The sequence below is a fragment of the Schistocerca cancellata genome, chromosome 7 (assembly GCF_023864275.1).
Source record: "Schistocerca cancellata isolate TAMUIC-IGC-003103 chromosome 7, iqSchCanc2.1, whole genome shotgun sequence".
In the NCBI taxonomy this organism is placed as follows: domain Eukaryota; kingdom Metazoa; phylum Arthropoda; class Insecta; order Orthoptera; family Acrididae; genus Schistocerca; species Schistocerca cancellata.
Window position 1 is genome coordinate 433,472,558 of NC_064632.1, and position 22,123 is coordinate 433,494,680.

At 40.7% G+C, this 22,123-nt stretch overlaps 1 protein-coding gene across 1 annotated transcript in view; it reads left to right on the forward strand.

Annotated features, from left to right (window-relative positions):
- Positions 1 to 22,123, forward strand: part of LOC126092811 (formin-2-like) — a 389,713-nt gene that overhangs the window by 81,910 nt on the left and 285,680 nt on the right. Inside the window, exon 2 of the mRNA XM_049908540.1 lies at positions 8,160 to 8,479. Coding sequence (XP_049764497.1) covers positions 8,160 to 8,479 — 320 coding nt within the window. The remainder of the gene's footprint in view (positions 1 to 8,159; positions 8,480 to 22,123) is intronic.

The following is a 22,123-nucleotide window of genomic DNA, read 5'->3' on the forward strand; positions in this document are numbered from 1 at the left end:
GCAACTGCTTCTGAAGAATTGTTATGTGAAGAAATAGCACACTAGTTGCGTCAAAAATTGTTTTTTAACGCAACTGGTGTACTATTTCTTCACATGGAAAATCTTATTATTCCATTCACACCGCCACCCCCCCCCCCCCCCCCCCAATGCAATCAGACTACTTCTTTGTGCCAACTATACTTGCTTTACACAGTGAAAGAGAGAGACTGGATGTCATGAAAGCTCAAAAAGTAGAAAGACTCCTTCACACAGTGAAAATAAAATTATGTTCTACTACAATTGCAAATATTAGCCGAAAATTGTGAAACAAAATATGCACACCATATTGACATTTCTATATCGATATTTCGGCGAAAAATATATCGACGACATATACTTTCATTGCTTTGGAGAACATCGATATATCGAGATATTTTTATTTTTATACATTCCTAGTCTCTATACTATAGAGTCTATAGCAACAACAGCTTAAACATGGATAATAACAACTGAAACGGAATCACTGTTATAACACTCGAAATGACTCAACCAACCTCTACATAATATGGAAAAGCACTTCTTATTGGTGAGCATAGCTGGGTATGTGAAATAATTTTTAAGTTAAAACATAGTAATCAACAGACACGCGAACTTCTAATTTAGCCAGTGACGGTCCAGATCCAGGATCCAAAAGAGGGATAGGAAATACGTCCGCTGTTCCGTGGCATCTAGTCTCAAGTGGTTCCACCACTCGCTGATGCACAATTTCCGTATCCAGCGGAGTTTGTTTGTGTGGACGGTTTCGTACCGCCGTGCAGCTAACGCAAAAATGAGGAAGAGAGAAGCCAAATCATTGTGTAGAAACCGATAAATTCTATTGAAGAGAAATACGAAGAGGCGTTTGCGTATGACTTGCCGAAATAAAATACCTAATAAAAAACTGTAAACAATCGCAGCAGAGCCAGGAAAAATGCTATTATAACTTCGTACCTCCAATCAGTTTTTCAGGTAACCATATCAGCATTCCGCCCCATATGTTGCGCTTCGCATATTACATCCTTATCAGTTTATCTCCTTATTGTTAGCGCTACCGCTAAAATCTTCTGATGCTTATTTCACAGCGAGGGGGCGGTGTCAGATCGATTGCTGAATTGAGAACCGAGGACAATATTTCAACTGGGAAAAAAAGTCAGTGGTGGCAAGCATTAGTTTAGCCGGGAATCAGGTGCGCCTATCCTTGTAGAAACATTAACGCCTCTTGATTTTTATTGTTTGCTTAGATTTGCTTTTCTGTGCCATCATGGGAATATTTGCTTGTCTCTAGCACTTTGCCCGTGGCTTCGACCGCTTACAAATATGTCATATATATTTCACACACAGATATATATTTCACATACATTTTATGTATTTCACACATACAGGGCTATTCAAAAAAGAAGATACAGATTTCAAATATTCATTGTTTCCAAACTACAAAAGATAGAAACCCAATTTCAACATTCCTGGAAAGAGAAAAGTTCAAATTTTTATGCATTCAATTTGAGTACCGTGTGTTGCACGACAGATATCAAAACGGTGCTCATTTCGTGCCGAACACGAGGCAGCCAGACTCTCGTTTTCAGATTCACAGTGTCAGCAATGCAGCATCACAGACTTTTGGTTTTCGATACCCAGTTGACTTGGCTGCCTCGTATTCGGCAGCTTAAACAAACGTGCTGGCGGCATCTTAACGCTCTTTGTTGCTTGAGTCACACCAGCTGGGGTGCCGGTCGGTCTGCTCTTCTACGGCTGTACCAGGCAGTAATTCAGTCCCGTCTAGATATGGGAGCCTGGCTTACGGTTCGGCATCCCCTCCCGCATTGCGGTTGCTGGACCCCATCCTTCACAGCGGGATCCGACTCGCCACTGGAGCTTTCCGGACCAGCCCTGTCAACAGCATACTTGTGGAGGCAGGTGTCCCTCCATTGCGGTTCCGGCGCCAACGATTACTGGTCGCTTATGCTACACACGTTTGTAGCTTGCCGGGCATCCCAATTACCGTCTGCTGAATGTCGGTCGTTCATCTTCGGGAACGGCGGTCCCGGTCAGGGTGTACGATCTCAGTTCACGTCAGAGCTCTTCTCTCTGGGCTTGAGGTTTTCCCTCTTCCACCTCTTTCCTGGGCCTCTCTGCGTATACTCCCGTGGTGTGTGCCCCGCCCGTGCCTTCGGCTCGATTTGGCACAGAGCCAGAAGGACTCTGTCCCTTCTGAGGACCTCCGCCGCCGCTTTCTTTCAAACCTTGCCGCGTTTCACGGCTCTGACGTTGTCTATACTGACGGTTCGATGGTTGCTGGTCGTTTCGGTTATGCTCTTACTCTAGGGGATCATTATGAACAACACTCATTGCGGCTTGCTGTAGAGTTTTCACTGCCGAGCTGGTCGCCATCTTTCGCGCCCTAGAGTATATCCACTCCTGCTCAGATGAGTCCTTCGTTATCTGTAGTGACTCCCTGAGCGGTTTACGAGCTATCGACCGGTGTTTCCCTCGCTCTCGTCTGGTGATGGCTACCCAGGAGTCCCTCCATACTCTTGCCCGTTGCGGCCTCTCTGTGGTCTTTGTGTAGACCCCGGGAAATGAACGTGTTGACACGCTGGTCAAACAGGCTGTTGGTGCACCAGCCTTGCAGATTGGCCTTTCGGAGAGTGACCTGAGGTCAGTTTTGCGGCAGAAGGTACTTCGCACCTGGGGTGAAGAATGGCGCGCCCTGCCTTCACCCAACAAACTTCGGGCCATCAAGGAGGCTACCGGTGCGTGGCGCTCCACCTTGCGGGTCTCTCGCAAGGACTCTGTTGTCCTCTGCCGGCTGCGCATTGGCCACACCTGGATAACGCACAGCTACTTATTGCGCCGCGAGGACCCACCTTTATGTCGCTGCGGGTCAGCTTTAACTGTGGTCCACATCTTCTTGGACTGCCCGCTTTTAACTCCGCTCAGGCAGACGTTTGCGCTGCCTGATACGCTTCCTGTACTTTTATCAGATGACGTTGCGATGGCAGATTTAGTTTTGAGTTTTATTCGTGCAGGAGGTTTTTATCGCTTGATCTAAGTGTTTGCCCTTTTTTTGCGTTGAGTCTGGCCTTTGGCCTACGATTTTAGACTGAGGTTTTTGTGCGTTTCTTGGTGGTTGGCTTTTCCTTTTCTGTTTCTATGGTCGGCCAACCACTGTCACACTCGATGTGGTTTTAATTCCTTTTGTCTGGTCTCTGTCGGTGTCTTTCTTGTCCTGTGTCGTGTCTTGTCATCTCCATTGTTTGTTTTTATTCCTTGTGGGGGTTTCAGGTTCATGGAAAAAGTGACCGGAGGCACTAGTAGTCTGGTCCCTTCAATCCCACCAACCAACCAACCAGACTTCAAAGAGTGTCAGGCATAGGGGACATAAAAACGCGGTCTTTTACCTAACCCCAGAGATAAAAACCACAAGGAGTGAGGTCTGGAGACCTGGGAGGCCACCAGTGATGAAGTTCATCTCCTGCTCCTCCTCTTCCAATCCAACGTCCTGGAATGGTGTTATTCAGGTAAAGTCGGTCATGCTTAGAGAAATGGGGCGGGGCAGCGTCTTCAATGAATATGAAGTCATCTGAATCATCAAATTGATATCAAGATAGGTTAGTTCTGTCACAGTTTTCTCCATGAAAAAGAAAGGAACAGCGCCATTGCGGCCGTGGTTGGAGCCTCACCCCGGACTATTCAAATTTTAAACTATTGTCTGTAAAGGAGCTTTGGAGTTATGGTGCTACCATCTGTAATTTGGAAGATAAAAATGTTTGAAATCTGTTACTTCTTTTTCAATAGTCCTGTATTTGTACACATATTTCATATGTATCTGTTGCTAATTTCGCCGCGAACTTTGATATAAATTCTAAGGAAACTTGTAATTCTGCTGATAACCGTTTGCTGTAGACAGTCCATCCTTTAGTGCAACGGTTCAAGAAAGCTTCCACTTGCTTACTCTTAATGGAGCCACCGTGGTGTTCGTGTGCGTTCCTGGTCACATTGCTTCGCCGGGGAACGAGTCTGCTGACGCTGCTGCCAAGGCTGAAGTTCTCGTACCTCGGCCCGCTAGTTGTTAAATTCCTTCCAGATGATCTCAGTCCGTCAGCGGGTGGTGTGGCTTTGGAATCACCACCGGTCTTCCCTTCTTGGTAACAAGCTCCGGGGAATTAAACCTCTCCCCGCGTCTTAGGCGTTCTCCTCTCTGCCCTCTCGCTGCGAGGAGACTAGGTTGCGTATCGGGCACTGTCGTTTAAGCCATCACCATGTTTTAAGCGGTCGTCCGCCACCATTTTGTGCCCATTGTCATCAACCTTTGACGGTACGCCATTTCCTGATCGACTGCCCTTCTTTAACCTTACGTTCTTAAGTATGTTTGCCGTCTGAGTTATGGACCGTTTTAACGAAGGACGCGTGGGCTGTCTATCGCGTTTTACTTTTTCTCCGTCGTAGCAATATGGCGAAGGATATTTAATCTTTAGTTCGGGACCTCCGATGTCTCTACGGTGTATTTTGTGGACCTTTCTCCAAGGGGAAGTCCTTGTCTTTTGCTCTATTTCCTTCCATCGATTGCGCTTACCGTGTAGTCCCTTTTAACTCCTTTTTCGTGTTAGTGTTCTAAGGTTCTGACATGGCAGCGTATGACTTCAGTTGTTTTTGCTCCCTAAAACAAAATAAAAAACAAAGAGACAAGTTTTACGGGAATCTCCCATATCCGTAAAGTTAATCAGGTTTCGACAAAGCAAACGCAGCGCAGCGGCTAAGGCTCTCAGCCACCACGCTGGTGGTACTGGTCCAGACCCTGCCCCTGTACTTTTTTCCTCAATTGCATCGTAAAGAACGTCATTACAAAGTAAATGTGTTGCAAAAGTATTCAAAAATGACGTTATCGCCGTAGTAATTTCATTAATAAATCAGTAATTACAGTAAACTTTCTTCAAATGTGTATTCAGTTTGTTACAGAATAAATAACAGAACTGTGTTACTCGCTTTCGCTCGCCGTCTTAGAACAAAATTCCGGGTGCTATTTGTCGTAGACGCAACCGAAACGCAAATTCGTAAATTCGGAGCACATCACCTAGCACATTTCATGAAAGCCACTGCGTTACAGGCATACAGATTTTACGGAACCGTTACTGGAAAACACAGCTCGTTAAATTAAAAAATATTGTTCTTTCTTCGTACAACGCCGATGATAACCACACGTATTTGATCTTTCCTGTGAAAGCAGGAGCGCTAATTTAATGCAGAATTAAAGAATGTGTTTTTATAGAATCTTCCATCGAAGCGATGTATGGATTAATCTTTAGCACGTCTGGAGCATTTACAATTTCATTCTGTAAAATTTTAATTTGCCTGTAAAAATAAACAACACTGGTTTGGCAAAGTGGAGTATATGTGCGTGGTATAGTTTTTGAATAATTGTGCTTAACATATACCGCTTAATGATAACGTGTACCACGAAACCGATAAGACGTACATAGGCAGGATTTAAACCTGTGCCGCCGGTGTGGTAGCGGTGAACCTTAGCCGCTGCGCAACGCTCTCTTGATGGAAACCCCATTAATTTTAGCGGCACAGGAGGTGCACATAATTTTCTCAGAAATTAGGGGCCGTCGCATAATAAGCCCCTCTAAAACAGTGTTTCCCAACCTTCCTTACTGTTAGACCACTACTCCTGCGTGGCATCAGATATTATTTAATACCTTCTCCCTCCTACACAACTCTCACCCCTCAACCGCTCCCCCTGCCTTCATCAACTTAAACGCATAACTAAACTTCAGAATGAAAAAGAATATTCTTTGAAAACCTTCGTTTATAAAATGACGAAAGATAAATGATGTTTATATTGTATGCGTGTGTGTGCGTGTGAAACGTGGACACTATAGCTGCGGTTTGTAAATCACTTGACTGCTGGACTCCTAACTTCTGAAGTGGCGGACCCCCAAGACTCCAGGCTGTTAACGTTTTCTGTCTGACCACTCTAGTAACAACTGTAATGATAATAATTCTGTGTACAGCACTACAGTGTTGTGCTGCCGATTAGCTCGTAAATCTGTTTCAAAGTAAATAATGTATCAATTTCTGATCTATTGCAGGAACTACCTACAACTTGCAGAAAATACTTGCATGAGATGTATAGCGTCTGTTACATATGTCTTACAGTTACTGTCATAGATATACATCTCAAACTACATGTGTAATCGGTGGTCTGTGTGAGGTGCATCGCGTGTCATGCATTAATGCTAGTAATTGAAGGAAAAGTAATTATTGATAACTTATACAATCAGTATTAAAGTGTTGCAAAATTGTGATAACAGAAATGATGTTTTAAAAGTAATTTAGTTTCATGACTGAAAGACAATCACAAACTTTTGGTTCTTTCACCCCTTAGAAAATCTCGTTTTACCCCTCAGGGGTTAATTACCCCAGATTGGGAACCAGTGCTCTACGGCATACACTATGTGATCAAAAGTATCCGGAGACCTGACTGAATATGACTTACAAGTTCGTGGCGCCCTCCCTCGGTAATGCTGGAATTCAGTATGGTGTTGGTCCACCCTTAGCCTTGATGACAGCTTCCACTCTCGCAAGCAGATGTTCAATTAGGTGCTGGAAGGTTTCTTGGGGAATGGCAGTCCATTCTTCACTGAGTGGTGCAATGAGCAGAGGTATTGATGTCGGTCGCTGAGGCCTGGCACGAAGTCGACGTTCCAAAGCATCCCAAAGGTGTTCTATAGGATTCAGGTCAGGACCCTGTGCAGACCACTCCATTACAGGGATGTTATTGTCGTGTAACCACTCCGCTACAGGCCGTGCATTATGAACAGGTGCTCGATCGTTTTTAAAGATGCAGTCGCCATCTCCGAATTGCATTTCAACAGTGAGAAGGAAGAAGGTGCTTAAAACATCAAAGTAGGCCTATGCTATGGTAGTGCCACGCGAAACAACAAGGGGTGCAAGCTCCCTCCATGAAGAACACGACCATACAATAACACCACCGCCTCTGAATTCTTCTGTTGGCACTACACAAGCTGGCAGATGACGCTCACCGGGCATTCGCCATATCCACACCGTGCCATCGGATCGCCACATTGTGTACCGTGGTTCGTCACTCCACACAACGTTTTTCCACTGTTCAATCGTCCAATGTTTACTCTCCTTACACCAAGCGAGGCGTCGTTTGGCATTTACCGGCGTGATGTGTGGCTTATGAACAGCAGCTCCACCATGAAATTAAAGTTTTCTCACCTCTTGCCTAACTGCCATAGTACTTGAGTGGATCCTGATGCATTTTGGAATTCCTGTGTGATGGTCTGGATAGGTGTCTGCCTATTACACATTACGACCCTCCTCAACAGTCGGTGGTCTCTGTCAGTTAACAGACGAGGTTTTCCTGTACGCTTTTGTGCTGTATGCGTCCTTTCACGTTTCCACCTCAATATCACATCGAAAAGAGTTGACCTGGGGATGTTTAGGAGTGTGGAAATTTCGCGTACAGACGTACGACACAAGTGAGACCCAATCACCTGACCACGTTCGAAGTCCGTGAGGTCCGCGGAGCGCCCCATTCTGCTCTCTCACGATGTCTAATGACTGCTGAGGTCGCTGGTATGGGGTACCTGGCAGTAGGTGCAGCACAATGCACCTAATACGAAAAACGTATATTTTTTGGAGTGTCCGGATACTTTTGATCACATACTGTAACTGAGATCATCAAAATCCGTGGTTAATAGGTGTGATAGTCCCATTGTTACCATATAATGCTGTAACTGAATTAACAGTATCTTCAAAAAAAGCTGTAATAGTTTATATTATACAGCACTTAACTGTGTCGAAGTCAAAATGTTTACAAGTGCTTCTCAAAATACAACCTCAGGTCTCATAATAAGAAAAACAGATAATAGTCCGGTGCACAATTTTTCTTGTCATTCTAAGATCGTCCATTAGAGTGAAAGACCGAGCATGTACACTGTCCTCAATGACGACACTCTTCCCAACAGTTGATGGCGAATATGAAGTTATTTAAAGAAACCTGCGAGGCTGTCACCGCACAACAAATACAGCTGTGTAACTTAAACGTGAATTCCTAAGTAATCATTTAGAAGTAGGCGAGTGTAACAGCCAGGTGGCGTGCTCCATTGCAGCTGTCGCGCAGACGCCAGTTGCTGCTGGCCCGGGAGAAACGGCGCCGTCGCCGGCGGCGGCGAAGACGACGGTGACGACGACAACGACGACGTACCTGGTGACGGACTCGTGGCGGCATGTGAAGAAGCTGGCCATCACGACGCCGGGCGCCGCCGTGGCCGGGGGCGGCGCTGCCGCGGGGGCGGCGGCCGGGGGCGCGGCCGGGGGCGCGGACTCGTCGGCGCTGATGCTGACGCCGCCCAGCCGCGAGTCCAGCTCGGAGTCCGTCTTCACGGACCCGCTCACTCCGCAGGGCTTCGCCGAGACGTACAGCGCACAGGTGGGTCACCCTCTGCTGTCTCGATGGCAAACCTCCGCCTAAAGGCGGTATTCCATATTAATAAGCAGAGTTGTGAAACTACCGTTGGCTACCCTAGACTATGATACACAACTGAACCAAAACCTTATGACCACCTGTTCAATAGCGCGTTGTTCCACTTTACAAAAAGAATACACCAGAGATTCTGCTTGACATGGATTCTGAGACGCCCGCTAAACCCGACGCGCAGAATAGGTGATTAGGATTGTGGAAAGGGCCAAATAACGTGTCGGTCAGTTTCACTTCAAAATTTTAATTTATTGTAAAGAACTGGAAGCCAGGTGTAGCAAAGCTAATGCAGTGAGCGCTCAGCTACGATCTACTCTCTTCTGCAAGAAGGAAATTAGTACCAAGACTAAGTTATCTGTGCACCATTCAATCTTTCGACCAACTTTGTTGTATGGGAGCGATTGCTGGGTGGATTCAGGTTACCTTATCAATAAGGTTGAGGCTACGAATATGAAAGTAGCTTGGGTGATTGCAGGTACTAGTAGATGGGAACAATGGCAGGAGGGTGTCCACAATGAGGAAATCAAAGAAAAACTGGGAATGAACTCTATAGATGTAGCAGTCAGGGCGAACAGGCTTGGATGGTGGGGTCATGTTACACGCATGGGAGAAGCAAGGTTACCCAAGAGACTCATGGATTCAACAGTAGAGGGTAGGAGGAGTCGGGGTAGACCAAGGAGAAGGTACCTGGATTCGGTTAAGAATGATTTTGAAGTAATAGGCTTAACATCAGAAGAGGCACCAACGCTAGCACTGAATAGGGGATCATGGAGGAATTTTATAAGGGGGACTATGCTCCAGTCTGAACGCTGAAAGACATAATCAGTCTTAAATGATGATGATGATGATGTAATTTAATAACACCTTTAAACCAAAACGGCACATAACCCAACCTTTACAACTACGAGTTTCAAAATCCAATTCTTTCACAGCTGAAGGCCTCCAAACAAGAAATCTTAAAAAGCAACAAGATAAATTTCAAGTGACTGAAGATATGCAGTTAAAATTGCAAATAAAATAATTAAAATACATGTATATATGTATCACAGCTAGGCGGAAAGCCTCAAGGCAAAAGTGGATAGAACAATAAGGTAGAAGGCCGCAATGTTTTCGCTTAAGGGAAAATTTTGAGAATAAGGCTTTAAGCGGCTGAAGGGCCACAGTTGATTTTCCAAAAATTCAAAAATACCTTAACCTTTAAGTTTCAATGGCCGAACGCACACTAAATGAAAAAGCAACGCAACGACAATAACTACATTTAAGAATAAGGTTTTAAGTGGCTGAAGGCCCACCGTTGATTTACAAAAATTGATTTACACAAAACACAATAAAAAATCTTTTCTTTCAAAGCAATGGCTACAATAGATTACCAACAGACCATTGAGCACCCACGAAAAGGACAGTATAAACAACGGCACTCAGACACTGTAACCTCCCCACAAAAATTTTTAAAGTAAAGGACAATATTTAATAAAAATGGGAGCCAAGCGTAACTTCCCTAGCAATTGAATATTGACCGGACGATAATTTGTATGTTAACAAGAATACAACCTAACGTAATTTCCCAGCAAATAAATTCAATGACAATGACCATTAGACAAAAATTAGCAATCTGACCCAAGTATAAATTCCTCACGAAACAAAATGAAAGTCAATTCAGTGATAAGAAAATCTCAGTGATAATGAAATTTCAATTACACCGAAATATCGGTCTTTGGCCCTGTGCAAATCAGAATTAAATTCTTACCTCATTGTAACTGCTAGTCACATTTCTGCTCTTATTCTTGCGCACAGCTTGGAGGAACTGCATTGCAAATAATAATATTCTTTTTTTTTTGTAATTTAACTGAAATTTGTTTAAGGGAAGTGGAACGAAATTTAGTTCAATAAAATTGCTTTTGAAATCATAATTATTATTGGGGCACTTGTTGGAAATTAATTACAATAAATGAACTTTAAATTATCTGATGATTACCTTAATTAACAATATACCTTATTCAGCATCTTGACCAGTGTTGCCGAGAGACTACATCACACAACCGCACTGGGCTGCTACTACTGACCGACCGCTCTGCACGACGACTACTAGCGTACTCGACGACGACTACCACTGTACTGCTCTACATGACGACTACAACTGCACTGCTACTATCGTACTGCTCGCAACACTCGCGCGGTCAAGCGCAGACTAGCCACGATTATAGGCTCTCTGGTCAAAGATTTTAACGTGCCTCACCATCGCTGCTATGTTACATACGTGTTTCATAACCCTCCACTGGGGGGGCAAAAATTTGGCAGCGATGGTGAGTCATTTGGACTTGCCATCGCAAGAAATTTTTACAATTTACAGAATATTCAAATTTAGTACATAAATTAAATGTTGTGCACATGCACCGAGTACAAAATATATCAGACAAAGACAGGATGTGAGTACAAAACATAGTAGTAAATCAGAAAACTGTATATACAAATTATTTGACAGAAACAAAGTGCACATGCACTGTAGTTCAGAACATGTCATTAAAAAAAAAATAATAAATAAAAATGTATATACAATATAAAAGACAAGAGTGCACATACTGTACTTGAGAACAAATCGAAAAAATGTCTTAGGCATTTTTGCAATAAATAAACATAATGGCAAAAAATCATATCAACAAGTGACATAAGTGTACTCGCACTGGAGTTCAGCGAATCAAAAAAAGTATAGTCATGAACATAAATAATGTTAGCAAAAAATTATTTTCACTATGTGACAAGAATTAGGATAGGAAAGGGAAGGATTGCATCATGGTTGTAGCACTTTAGATTGCACACAGCTGTTCTGAAAGTCCATATCTTTCCACAGAAGTACAACACCAAGTGACACAATTTGCAGTTCTTTTCCCATCAGAATTCATCAGTGTAGCCAAGACACTGAACTCTCGTAGTAATATTTCATGTTCTCATTTTGGCAGTACATTAGGTACACCAAACAGTGGGACCATAATAACGTCTTCATCGCTCATGGTGGTGGACAGCATGTCGTGTCAACACCACGCTTTTACAAGGCACACCAATGTAGAAGTAGTGCAAACCCAAAGGTAGTGCTCCATGATCACTAGGATAGACAGGGCAAATGGACATTGCAGTAATTCAGGGTAGTTAGCTCATGAGGTGAAGGACATTAAGTCACATAATATTGACAATTACAGTTTTCATTTGCGGCATTCATAGCCCAGTATTGAACATTTCTGTACCATGAATGTAGTATTACAGAAAAATGTTCATTAATTGTTTTACATAGAATCAGTAACCTTCTTTTCCTAGTTACAAAGCATTATTAAATAATCGCATTCTTTTCCATATACCATAGTTAATTAATCATTGGTGATTCCAATAGTATTAATCACTAGCCTTCTCTTAATTACAAAGCATTATGAAGCAATCGCATTCTTTTCCAGTTACAAAGTATGGCATAGTTAATTAATCATTTGTCATTCCAATATAGTATTAATCATTAGCCTTTTCCTAATTACAAAGCATAATTAAACATCATATTCTTTTCCAGTTACAAAGTATAGCATAGTTAATTAATTATTTGTCATTTCAATATAGTAAGAATCATTAGCCTTCTTCTAATTACAAAGCATTATTAAACAATCACATTCCTTTCCAGTTACAAAGTATCAACATTGAAAACAAGAGCTAATTAATGGCATAATTAATAACATAATTCATTGATTGACATTAATTATTGGCACTCAGTGGCCATCAAGTATTGAATAGAATAAAACATTGTTCATCATTCAGTATTATTCAGATCATTACGAAGTCATTATTAAAAATCAGCTAATTACAGTCATAGCATTAATAATCATGGGCATTATAAGTAGTCTCATTACAATAAACAGTGGCAGTTATTAGCCAGTTACAAAGCATTATTTTATATATATATTTTTTGTATCATTACTGAAGTGACATACTATTCAGAGTTGATCAGTATTATTCAGAACTTTCTCAAACTGGTATCACTATTTGGGACTGGTAATACATTTTTTTGTTAGCAATGCATTGCGTTTGGTAATTATAAGAGAAAGCAAGAAGAGAAAAAAGAAAAAGAAAGAAAAAAAATTGGTACTGGGTTGTTCCTGTAAATCAAAAATGTGTAACGTCATTCGTCATGAGTCAGCTGTAGCAAGGTTATGTAACAAGGCAGTAATGTGATCACATTTATAAATGATAAACACAAATGGGTTAAAAAAATGCAAGTACTAGAACAGGTATAATAAGTAACAGGTTTAGTAAGTATCATGAAAAACTTCTCCTGGAAAAAATACAAAATGGATTATTGACCTGAAAGAAGAAACGCACACTATGCTGAAAAGTAGTGAACTTCGAATTAACAAGTAGTGAAATGTGTATAAACATGTGTTCCATAGCTGTCCTTTCCAAAACTTTCCGTCATCCTACTATGCAATATAACACCTGCTGTCAAAACAAACTGCAACAAATACTTAAATAACTACGTAGCATAAATACATAACTTCAACATTATCCTCATTTGTAAAGAAAAAAACTTCATTATCAATCACTTCATTATCCATATTATCATAACTTCATTATTATCATCACCTGTAAAGAAAAACTTCATTATTCATAATAGCATATTCTTCATCATTATTCATCAGCATTCATTATCATCTGCAAAAATATCACTTCATTACTCATTATACAACTATTCCTTATCTCTAGCATATTTCATCACTAAAACTAAGTGTGTAGTTCTGTCCGACAGCCTGTATCAATCACCTTGTATTCTGAAAGAAAAAATTAGTTAAGACTGCTATTCTACGATGAGTATAGTATATTCTTGTTAATGCTTGCTAATCCTGATCCATTTACTCTTCCTCATAAAGTTATTGCATCTTCTATCGTTTATTCCGTAGGTGAAATTCCCATTTCTGTTGAATTTATTTCTTACACGCATCATTTCTTTCTGAAATTGATGAACAGAGATTAACGTCTTGCATTTAAATCATATACCCACTAAGTAATTACTGATTAACGGTAATATAATTAAGCATACAGCTTAACATGACAGAAAACGTAATATGTCGAAAGCACAGACAGTGTTCAAAGGCAAAAAATGTACACGGAATATCACAATGCAGCAGCAAAAAAAATGTAAAAGTCACGATGTTGAGATGTCATAAGGCCAAAAAAAAATGTCAAAGTCGACTGGTGTGTTTTATATCTTAACTATTTCACAGTGCATATAGACAAAACTGGAATACAATCGTACATAAAAAAGTGGAAAATGTGCATGGTCTGATGTGTAACGACAAGAAAAGCGACCTGCTAACCTTACCTTGCCGGGCACTTGCCAAGAAAAAATACGATAATCATCAGTAATTAGTCAGGTGAAATAATTGCATTAGTAAATGGCATCATAGCATGTTACATCATAAAGTGATTTCATTCAATAAACGGTTTAATGTTTGAGATATGGTGATTGCCTTTCGATTTTCTGGTTCTCAAAGTTTCGACGTGTACAACATTGGGGTGAGGGATGCTGCGAATCCGATATGGACCTGCGTATAGAAGTTCAAATTTACTGCACTTACCTTTTAATTTGCTGGATAAATAGTGTGTACGTACTAATATTTTCTGTCCAACGTGAAAGTCGCGGCGTGTACAAACCTGTTTTTGCTGTCTTCTCCGGCGCTCTGCGGCACGTTTGATGTTGTTCAGCGCAATGTCAATTATTTCGTGGTGTCGTAAGCGACGAGATGTAGGAAAATTTACAAATTCTTTAATTTTGTTTGGTGGTTCAACGTTTTTCAGTATAACAGACGGAGATAGCATAGAGGATTCATTTGGAATGGAATTAATTACATCTTGGAATGAGAGTATGTATGTATCCCAATCAATATGTCTTTTGTGGCAGTATATTCGGCACAGCTTACCAATTTCTTTCATTAATCTTTCACAGGGGTTCGAAGAAGCGTGGTACTTGGATATATAGATCGGAGAAATGTTTCTGGCTCGTAACATGCGTGTCCATACGCTACTACGAAATTGAGATCCATTGTCAGAAATTACTTTCATCACATGCCCTACATGAAATAGAAAATGTTTTACAAATGCTTTCGAAACAGTTTTAGCAGTAGCTTTGCGTAACGGAGTGAAAGTAACAAATTTTGAAGTGAGCTCAACAGCGACAAAGATGTAGCAAAAACCTCTGTTAGTTCTCGGAATCGGACCAAAAATATCTACTGCGGCCATGTGTCTTAATTTAACAGGTACAATGGGATATAAAGGAGGAATATGTGAAGTGGTGTCTGATTTAGCTTTCTGGCAAATTTTACAAGACGCTAAAACTCGTCGTATACGTTTCTCCATGTTGTTAAAATAACAGTTCTGTCTCAGTATAAGAAAACATTTTCGTGCTCCGTAATGTGCGTAACTTAAATGAGTGTACCAGATTAATTTGTTAACCAGTTCGTCAGGAATACATAATAACCAATTGTTGGTGTCAGGGTGAGAGCGGCGAAACAAAATGTCATTGCGTACAGTGTAATGGTTTCTAATCGTAACATTATTCTTATCTTGCCAAAGGCGTTTAATTTCTTTCCACACGTTGTCTTTACTTTGCTCTTTTGCTATGTCCTGTAATGACGACGAAATAAAATTTTCAAATGCAACTTGTTGGATGTACATTATGCTGAAATTTGCTTTACAGAAGTTGGTTGCGATGTCTTGCTGATTGTTGCAAAGAGAACGGGATAATGCGTCTGCTACAACATTTTGTGTGCCGGGAATGTGAACAATTGTGAAATTAAATTCCTGCAAGTAAAGTTTCCATCTGCTTAACCTGTCGTGCGTGAATTTGGCCGAAAGTAAAAATTGTATCGCTCTGTGGTCTGTGTAAACGGTAGTGTGTCTTCCGTAAAGAAAGTGCCTAAATCTCGTGAAAGCCCATACAACACATAATGTTTCAAGTTCTGTAACGGAGTAATTTCGTTCAGCAGGTGACAGAATGCGACTTGCAAATGCGATGTTTTTAATTACTATTGAACCATCTTCTTCAATTTCCTGAAAAATATGTACGCCTAAAGCTGTGTTGGAACTGTCGGTGGCAATGGAAAAATTTCTGGTAAGATCTGGGTGCGATAAAAGTGGAGCATTCAACAAAGCATGTTTCAGGTTCACAAATTCAGAATGTGCTTGCTTATCCCAAGACCAAATACTGTTTTTACCTGTTAATTGGCATAACCTGGGTGTGTCTAAAGCGGAGTGATGAATAAATTTACGAAAAAAGTTAATTAAACCCAAAAAGCTGCGTAATTGTTTCTTCGTCGTAGGAACAGTAATGTCACGTAAAGCTTGAAGTTTTTCCGGATCAGGCGCAATGCCTTCTGCTGAAATTACGTGTCCAAGAAATTTTATAGAAGTTTTGCCAAAGTGCGATTTACTTAGGTTAACTGTGAGTCCTTGCGCATGAAAAGTTTGCAACAGTCGTTCTAAAATCAGATTGTGTTCAGACCAATTAGCTTCTGCGATAAGAATGTCATCTACGTACGTCGTAATTCTGTCTTTAAGTTCTGTCGGAAGTATTGTGTTCAAACCGCGAATAAAAGCCGCAGAAGAAATAGTTAAGCCGAATGGTAATTTACAAAATTGATAACAGTCGCCAAAACAAAGAAAAGCTGTATACTTTCTGCAATTCGGATGAAGTTGAATTTGCCAAAATCCCGATTTCAGATCTAATGTAGAATAAATTGCAGTACCGTGAAATTTCTGTAGTAGTTCCTCTAGTGTCTGTGGTCGATCTGTTTCATTAATAATAATGTCATTAATGTGACGTGAATCAAGTACGAGGCGAAGTGAGCCATCTTTTTTCTTAACAATATGTAGCGGGTTTATGTACGGACTAACTGCTGGTTCTATAATTCCTTATTCATGCATATCCTGCAATTCTTTTTTAACTTGTTCTCTGTGAATATACGGAATGGGATAATGCTTTGCTTTAAATGTGTCGTGCTGTTTCACTTGAAATTCATACATAAAACCGGACATAGTACCAGGAATGTTGTCGAAAACTGGAGCTTGCTGTGCGTATAGCTGCGTGCGTTCGTCGTCTGTAGTTGCACTGCTTTGTCTAACTTTATCGGAAATCATTTGCATTACGTCGTAACCAGCTTCGTTTGGAGTATTGTAGTTATGTACGTACGTATTCGTGAACAATGTGGGATTACAGTCTATGTCACGTGTTGCGGAAATAACCTCTGTGCGGTTAATTGTTTGTTCTTCCGCAGATAATGAGTGCTGAAATTCTAAGGCAAGTTGTACGTTTTCATCCTTTAACATTAAATAAGAATTCTGAAAATCGATAACTGCGTCGTGTTGTACCAGAAAATTCGTACCTAAAATTACGTCTGTTGTCAATAAAGGAACAATCCAAAAATTAGAGTGGAAAGTATGACCTCCAATACAAAATGATAAATGCGTCTGTAATTTAACGTCTACTCCTTTACTCGATACTGCTCCTTTCACCTTTGTTTTGCCTAAAGGTAATGTTGGATAACTATTCTCTTTGTTGCACTCGTTAAAAGTCTCCTCATTTATTACTGATATAGGTGATCCAGAATCAATTACTGCTGAGAATTTCGATGTACCAATTTTGATTTCGATAACAGGATGTGAAATAGTTTTCTGAACAAATGGTCTTTCCTGCAAGAGAGTGTCTCTGATATCGTCAAAAGTAATTACATTTTCGTGAACAACATTTTGCGTGTCAAACGTAGTGCTTGTGTTATTGGAAGATGCGATCTGTACATTATCTAGTCAGATGCTATCTGACGTGTTATTATTATTAGGAGGATTCTGTGGCATTTCGACTATTTGAACTGTCCTATTACTTCTTCCAGACGTGTTACGCTCTGGATGATACCTACTGTCGGGTTCATTCATGAGAATATGTTCTTGTTGATTACTTTGTTGCTGGTAAGACCGACTGTTATTAAACGTATGTTGGTAATTATGCTCATTGTTTTTACGTCTGTCGTGAAAGTCATTCCCATACGGTGCATTGCGATAGGAATTGTAATACTGTCTTCTCTGCACATAGTTATTTCCTTGCTGCCGTGCGTTACTATTTGTTGGATCTGGGACTATACGTGCACGCGGCGGAACATTAAAGCCTGGTTGACCTTGTGCATTCAATTGTTGGTTAGGTATTCTAACCGGCTGGTTTTGTTGCAGTTGTTGTGAAAAACCTCTATTGTTACTAAAATGTGGTTCTTCCTGCTGATAATTCTCTCGATACTGATAATTAGAATTTTGACTGTTATTAAAGTTTTCGTGGTTGTCATTCCTAAAGCGTCTGTTACCTCTCCTATTGAAATTACGTGTCTGATCATAATTGCTGTACGTTTGTTGGCCTTGGTTGTTATACGAAAAGTTTTTGTTTACAAAAGAATAATCAGATTGCTGCACTTCTAAAAGCTGCAACAGATCCCTGAACGCCGAAATATTTTCTTTTTGATGACCCGTCAGAAGTGACACTCTTAATGACCTTGGTAATTTAGAGATGCATAATTGAATAAGTGCTGATTCACTGTACGGTTCACTTAGGTACTGGTTTTGTTGCACCATGTGTTCAAAAAATTGAGTGACACTAGGAAAGTTTGAGTTCTCATAATTTGGTAAACTAATTAATTGATCTTTAATTCCGCGTTGCGTCGTCTTCGACCAATACGCTGACAGAAATGCATTCTGAAATTCTTCTACTGAATAACATTGCCTCGCGATCGGTCTCATACGAGTTGCCGGCTCGCCTTCCAAAAAACTGCAAATAAATTCAAGTTTGTGTGTTACGGGCCAAGTCGGTGGAAAAGCAAAGCTAAATTGTTGTATCCAATCCAGTGGGTGAATCTGCGTTCTATCGTTTTTAAATACTTTAAACTTTCTCACTGACAGAAAATGTTTGTAATCGAAATTATCATCTCTGTGAGATGGAACATGTTCAGGATCGTAAGAGAATCTATTGAACTGTGCTTGATCGAAATCTAAGTCCCGTACTCTCTGTAGATTACCTAAATTATACGCGCTGCGTGAGTCTGACAAATGTTCATAAAGTGGCGTCTGTTGTGGTATGTTATTAACTGAAATGTTTTTCATCTCTGTTACTTCTTGTTGTAAATTTGACAACTTCCTACGTAACGTGTTGTTAGATGAATCGATCTCATTAATTGTCTGCTGTAAATTTTGAAATTCAGGTGTTTGATTAAATGAAACCGGTGAAGTATCGTCTGATTTATTGTCATTAGCACTTTCGATAGCATCAATGCGACTGGCCAATTCATCATATTTTTCAGTCAGTATTTTTGCCTGATCATCGGTTTTAGAATCGGACGCATTAATCTGTTTTTGCAACTTACGCGTAGTTTCGCTCAGTTTTTTAACATCAGCTTTGAAGACATCGCAATCCTGTGTTAGTTGTAATTGTTCGAATCTGTCTGTCACTGTTTGAATATTTACTGTGTGTGTACCTGTTTTTGATTTAAGATCAGAAATTTCATCCCGTAATTCCGCGTTCAACTGTTCTATGGTATTAATTTTGTCGGACACTGTAGTAATATTATTGTCTACATACGTCTTCGCTTTCGCGAACATTTTACGTTTGTCTTCTTGTCTCTGTGCAGTGATTGTTTCCATGACTTAACGTTTGACTTTATTTTGATCTTGAATAAATTTGCGGAAACGTGTATTACTGTTTTCTATGTGGTGATTAAAGCGTTCGTCAATCTGAGCATTTTGTTGTTCGAATTTCGCGTCGATCTTTTCATCCATTGTGCGCGAAAGTTCTACCGTCATTGCTTTAAACTCGTCGCGTAATTGTGTAGCTTTTTCAGAGCATTGTTTAGCGACTCCGCTAATTTCGTCTCTGAGTGTTTCTGTTGCGGCTGTTTGCATTTCCCTTAACTCTTGCGCAACAGACTTAATTTCTTCGCTATTTTTTCGTGAACAAGCCTCAATTTCCACGCGCAACTGTTCCTTAGTGTCATGACACTGCGCGGCAACAGCTCTAATTTGTTCACTAAGCTGTCTGGAATTGTCGTCTAATTTTTCGTTTAGCTGTTCGTTCTGTTCCCTAAGTTGTCTGAAATCTTCACTCTGTTGTTTGAAATTTTCATCAATTTTATTAAATTTTTTGTCCTGTTTTTCATTCTGTTGTTTAAATTCTTCCCTAAATTGTAGCAGTATAGCCAAAATTGGATCCGAGCCTAAATTAGCATTTCTATTATCTGTGCTGTTTAATGGTGGATCTGAAATTGTTTCGCTTTCAGTAACCATCTGGTTATTCTGAGACTTATAAAAAGGTTTGCCAGTCAAATGTACACTGTCGGACACTATTTCGGAATTAAATAGATCCGTCGTACTTTGAGTATCCTGTTCATTTTCATTAGACAAATTTGTCTGTACGTTACTTGAATTTTCCAAATCGGATATGTTAAGCTGGGCAGCGCTCATTACAATAGAGCATTCCGCGTCATCAATTGTCGTCAAATTAACAGACGAGACAATTGAGTTCGTTTGTTCATCATTAAGGTAAAAGTCATCATTAGTGGTTGGAATACACTGATTGTTAGTGAACGCAGGATTGTCATCACTACACTGCGTGTCACATGTCCTATCGGTCACGTTGTTTAAGTCGGTAATTTCGTTCATAATACCTCGCGATACACTATTCACAGTCTTTCGCGGCATTTTTACAATAGTCACAAATATTCACAAAACAAATAAGCACAAATGCAAAAACAACACACAAATACAACAGAGCAACCAATTGCCGTTGACCTGTAGATGGAAACTCACAAGATTAGTACAAGCGTTGCGCCAAATTCTAATTATACTTAAGCAAATAAGAGCAGATATCTGACTGTTGTTCAAAAGATTCTCAACGAAATACGATCCTGGCAGGGTCGCCAAGTGTAACCTCCCCACAAAAATTTTTAAAGTAAAGGACAATATTTAATAAAAATGGGAGCCAAGCGTAACTTCCCTAGCAATTGAATATTGACCGGACGATAATTTGTATGTTAACAAGAATACAACCTAACGTAATTTCCCAGCAAATAAATTCAATGACAATGACCATTAGACAAAAATTAGCAATCTGACCCAAGTATAAATTCCTCACGAAACAAAATGAAAGTCAATTCAGTGATAAGAAAATCTCAGTGATAATGAAATTTCAATTACACCGAAATATCGGTCTTTGGCCCTGTGCAAATCAGAATTAAATTCTTACCTCATTGTAACTGCTAGTCACATTTCTGCTCTTATTCTTGCGCACAGCTTGGAGGAACTGCATTGCAAATAATAATATTCTTTTTTTTTTTTTAATTTAACTGAAATTTGTTTAAGGGAAGTGGAACGAAATTTAGTTCAATAAAATTGCTTTTGAAATCATAATTATTATTGGGGCACTTGTTGGAAATTAATTACAATAAATGAACTTTAAATTATCTGATGATTACCTTAATTAACAATATACCTTATTCAGCATCTTGACCAGTGTTGCCGAGAGACTACATCACACAACCGCACTGGGCTGCTACTACTGACCGACCGCTCTGCACGACGACTACTAGCGTACTCGACGACGACTACCACTGTACTGCTCTACATGACGACTACAACTGCACTGCTACTATCGTACTGCTCGCAACACTCGCGCGGTCAAGCGCAGACTAGCCACGATTATAGGCTCTCTGGTCAAAGATTTTAACGTGCCTCACCATCGCTGCTATGTTACATACGTGTTTCAACACCTCCAGGGGGATGAGGGCTACCCTCGAAACATTGACGTTCACTTAGGTGACACAGGTAGTGGGTCCAACTACACTTGATCCATTGGTAACCCAACCAAGAGACAGTCACGGACCGAGCTACCAAACGACTTCCTAGCCGCCAATCGGTACAGAAAAACTCAAAGACCAACTGATGCGGACGTGATTATCCACAGTGAAATATGTATTAAGCTGTCAAAACTACACACCGTGCTGGACAGCGACAACAGGTAAGGAAAGGACGCTGCCTGAAATTACGTTAGTGGCCAGGGCAGGTAACCGGAACACTAACGACCACAAGGCAGAAAATTCCGCTGGGTGCACTTGAATTGCAGTGAACCAATATAGTTAATTCCACCGCACGGCAGCTCGATTTCACCACTAAAAACACTCGGTGTTGCTCACAGGAAAAGCTCCCCAACAGCGAACCACCGAAACGAACGACACAACATGAACGGACGTGGCTTGGGTACTTAACACACCACTCAACTTTGACGTCCTGGGTGGTTGAGCCACGAAGCTCGTAGCGATTGGGCAGCTCCACACACCCTCCGACACTGGGCAGGGACCGCCAGCGGACACAGCCGACTGCACCGCACGGTGATATCCTCCCTGGTCTGCACTAACCAACCAACCAACCGACCGACCGACTCACTGCCAGTACGCCGACAACATTTAAAACAAGTTGTCAGTGGAAATGACACCAACTACACACACAGTTTAACACACATGCACGAAGACTTGAACGACACTCAGC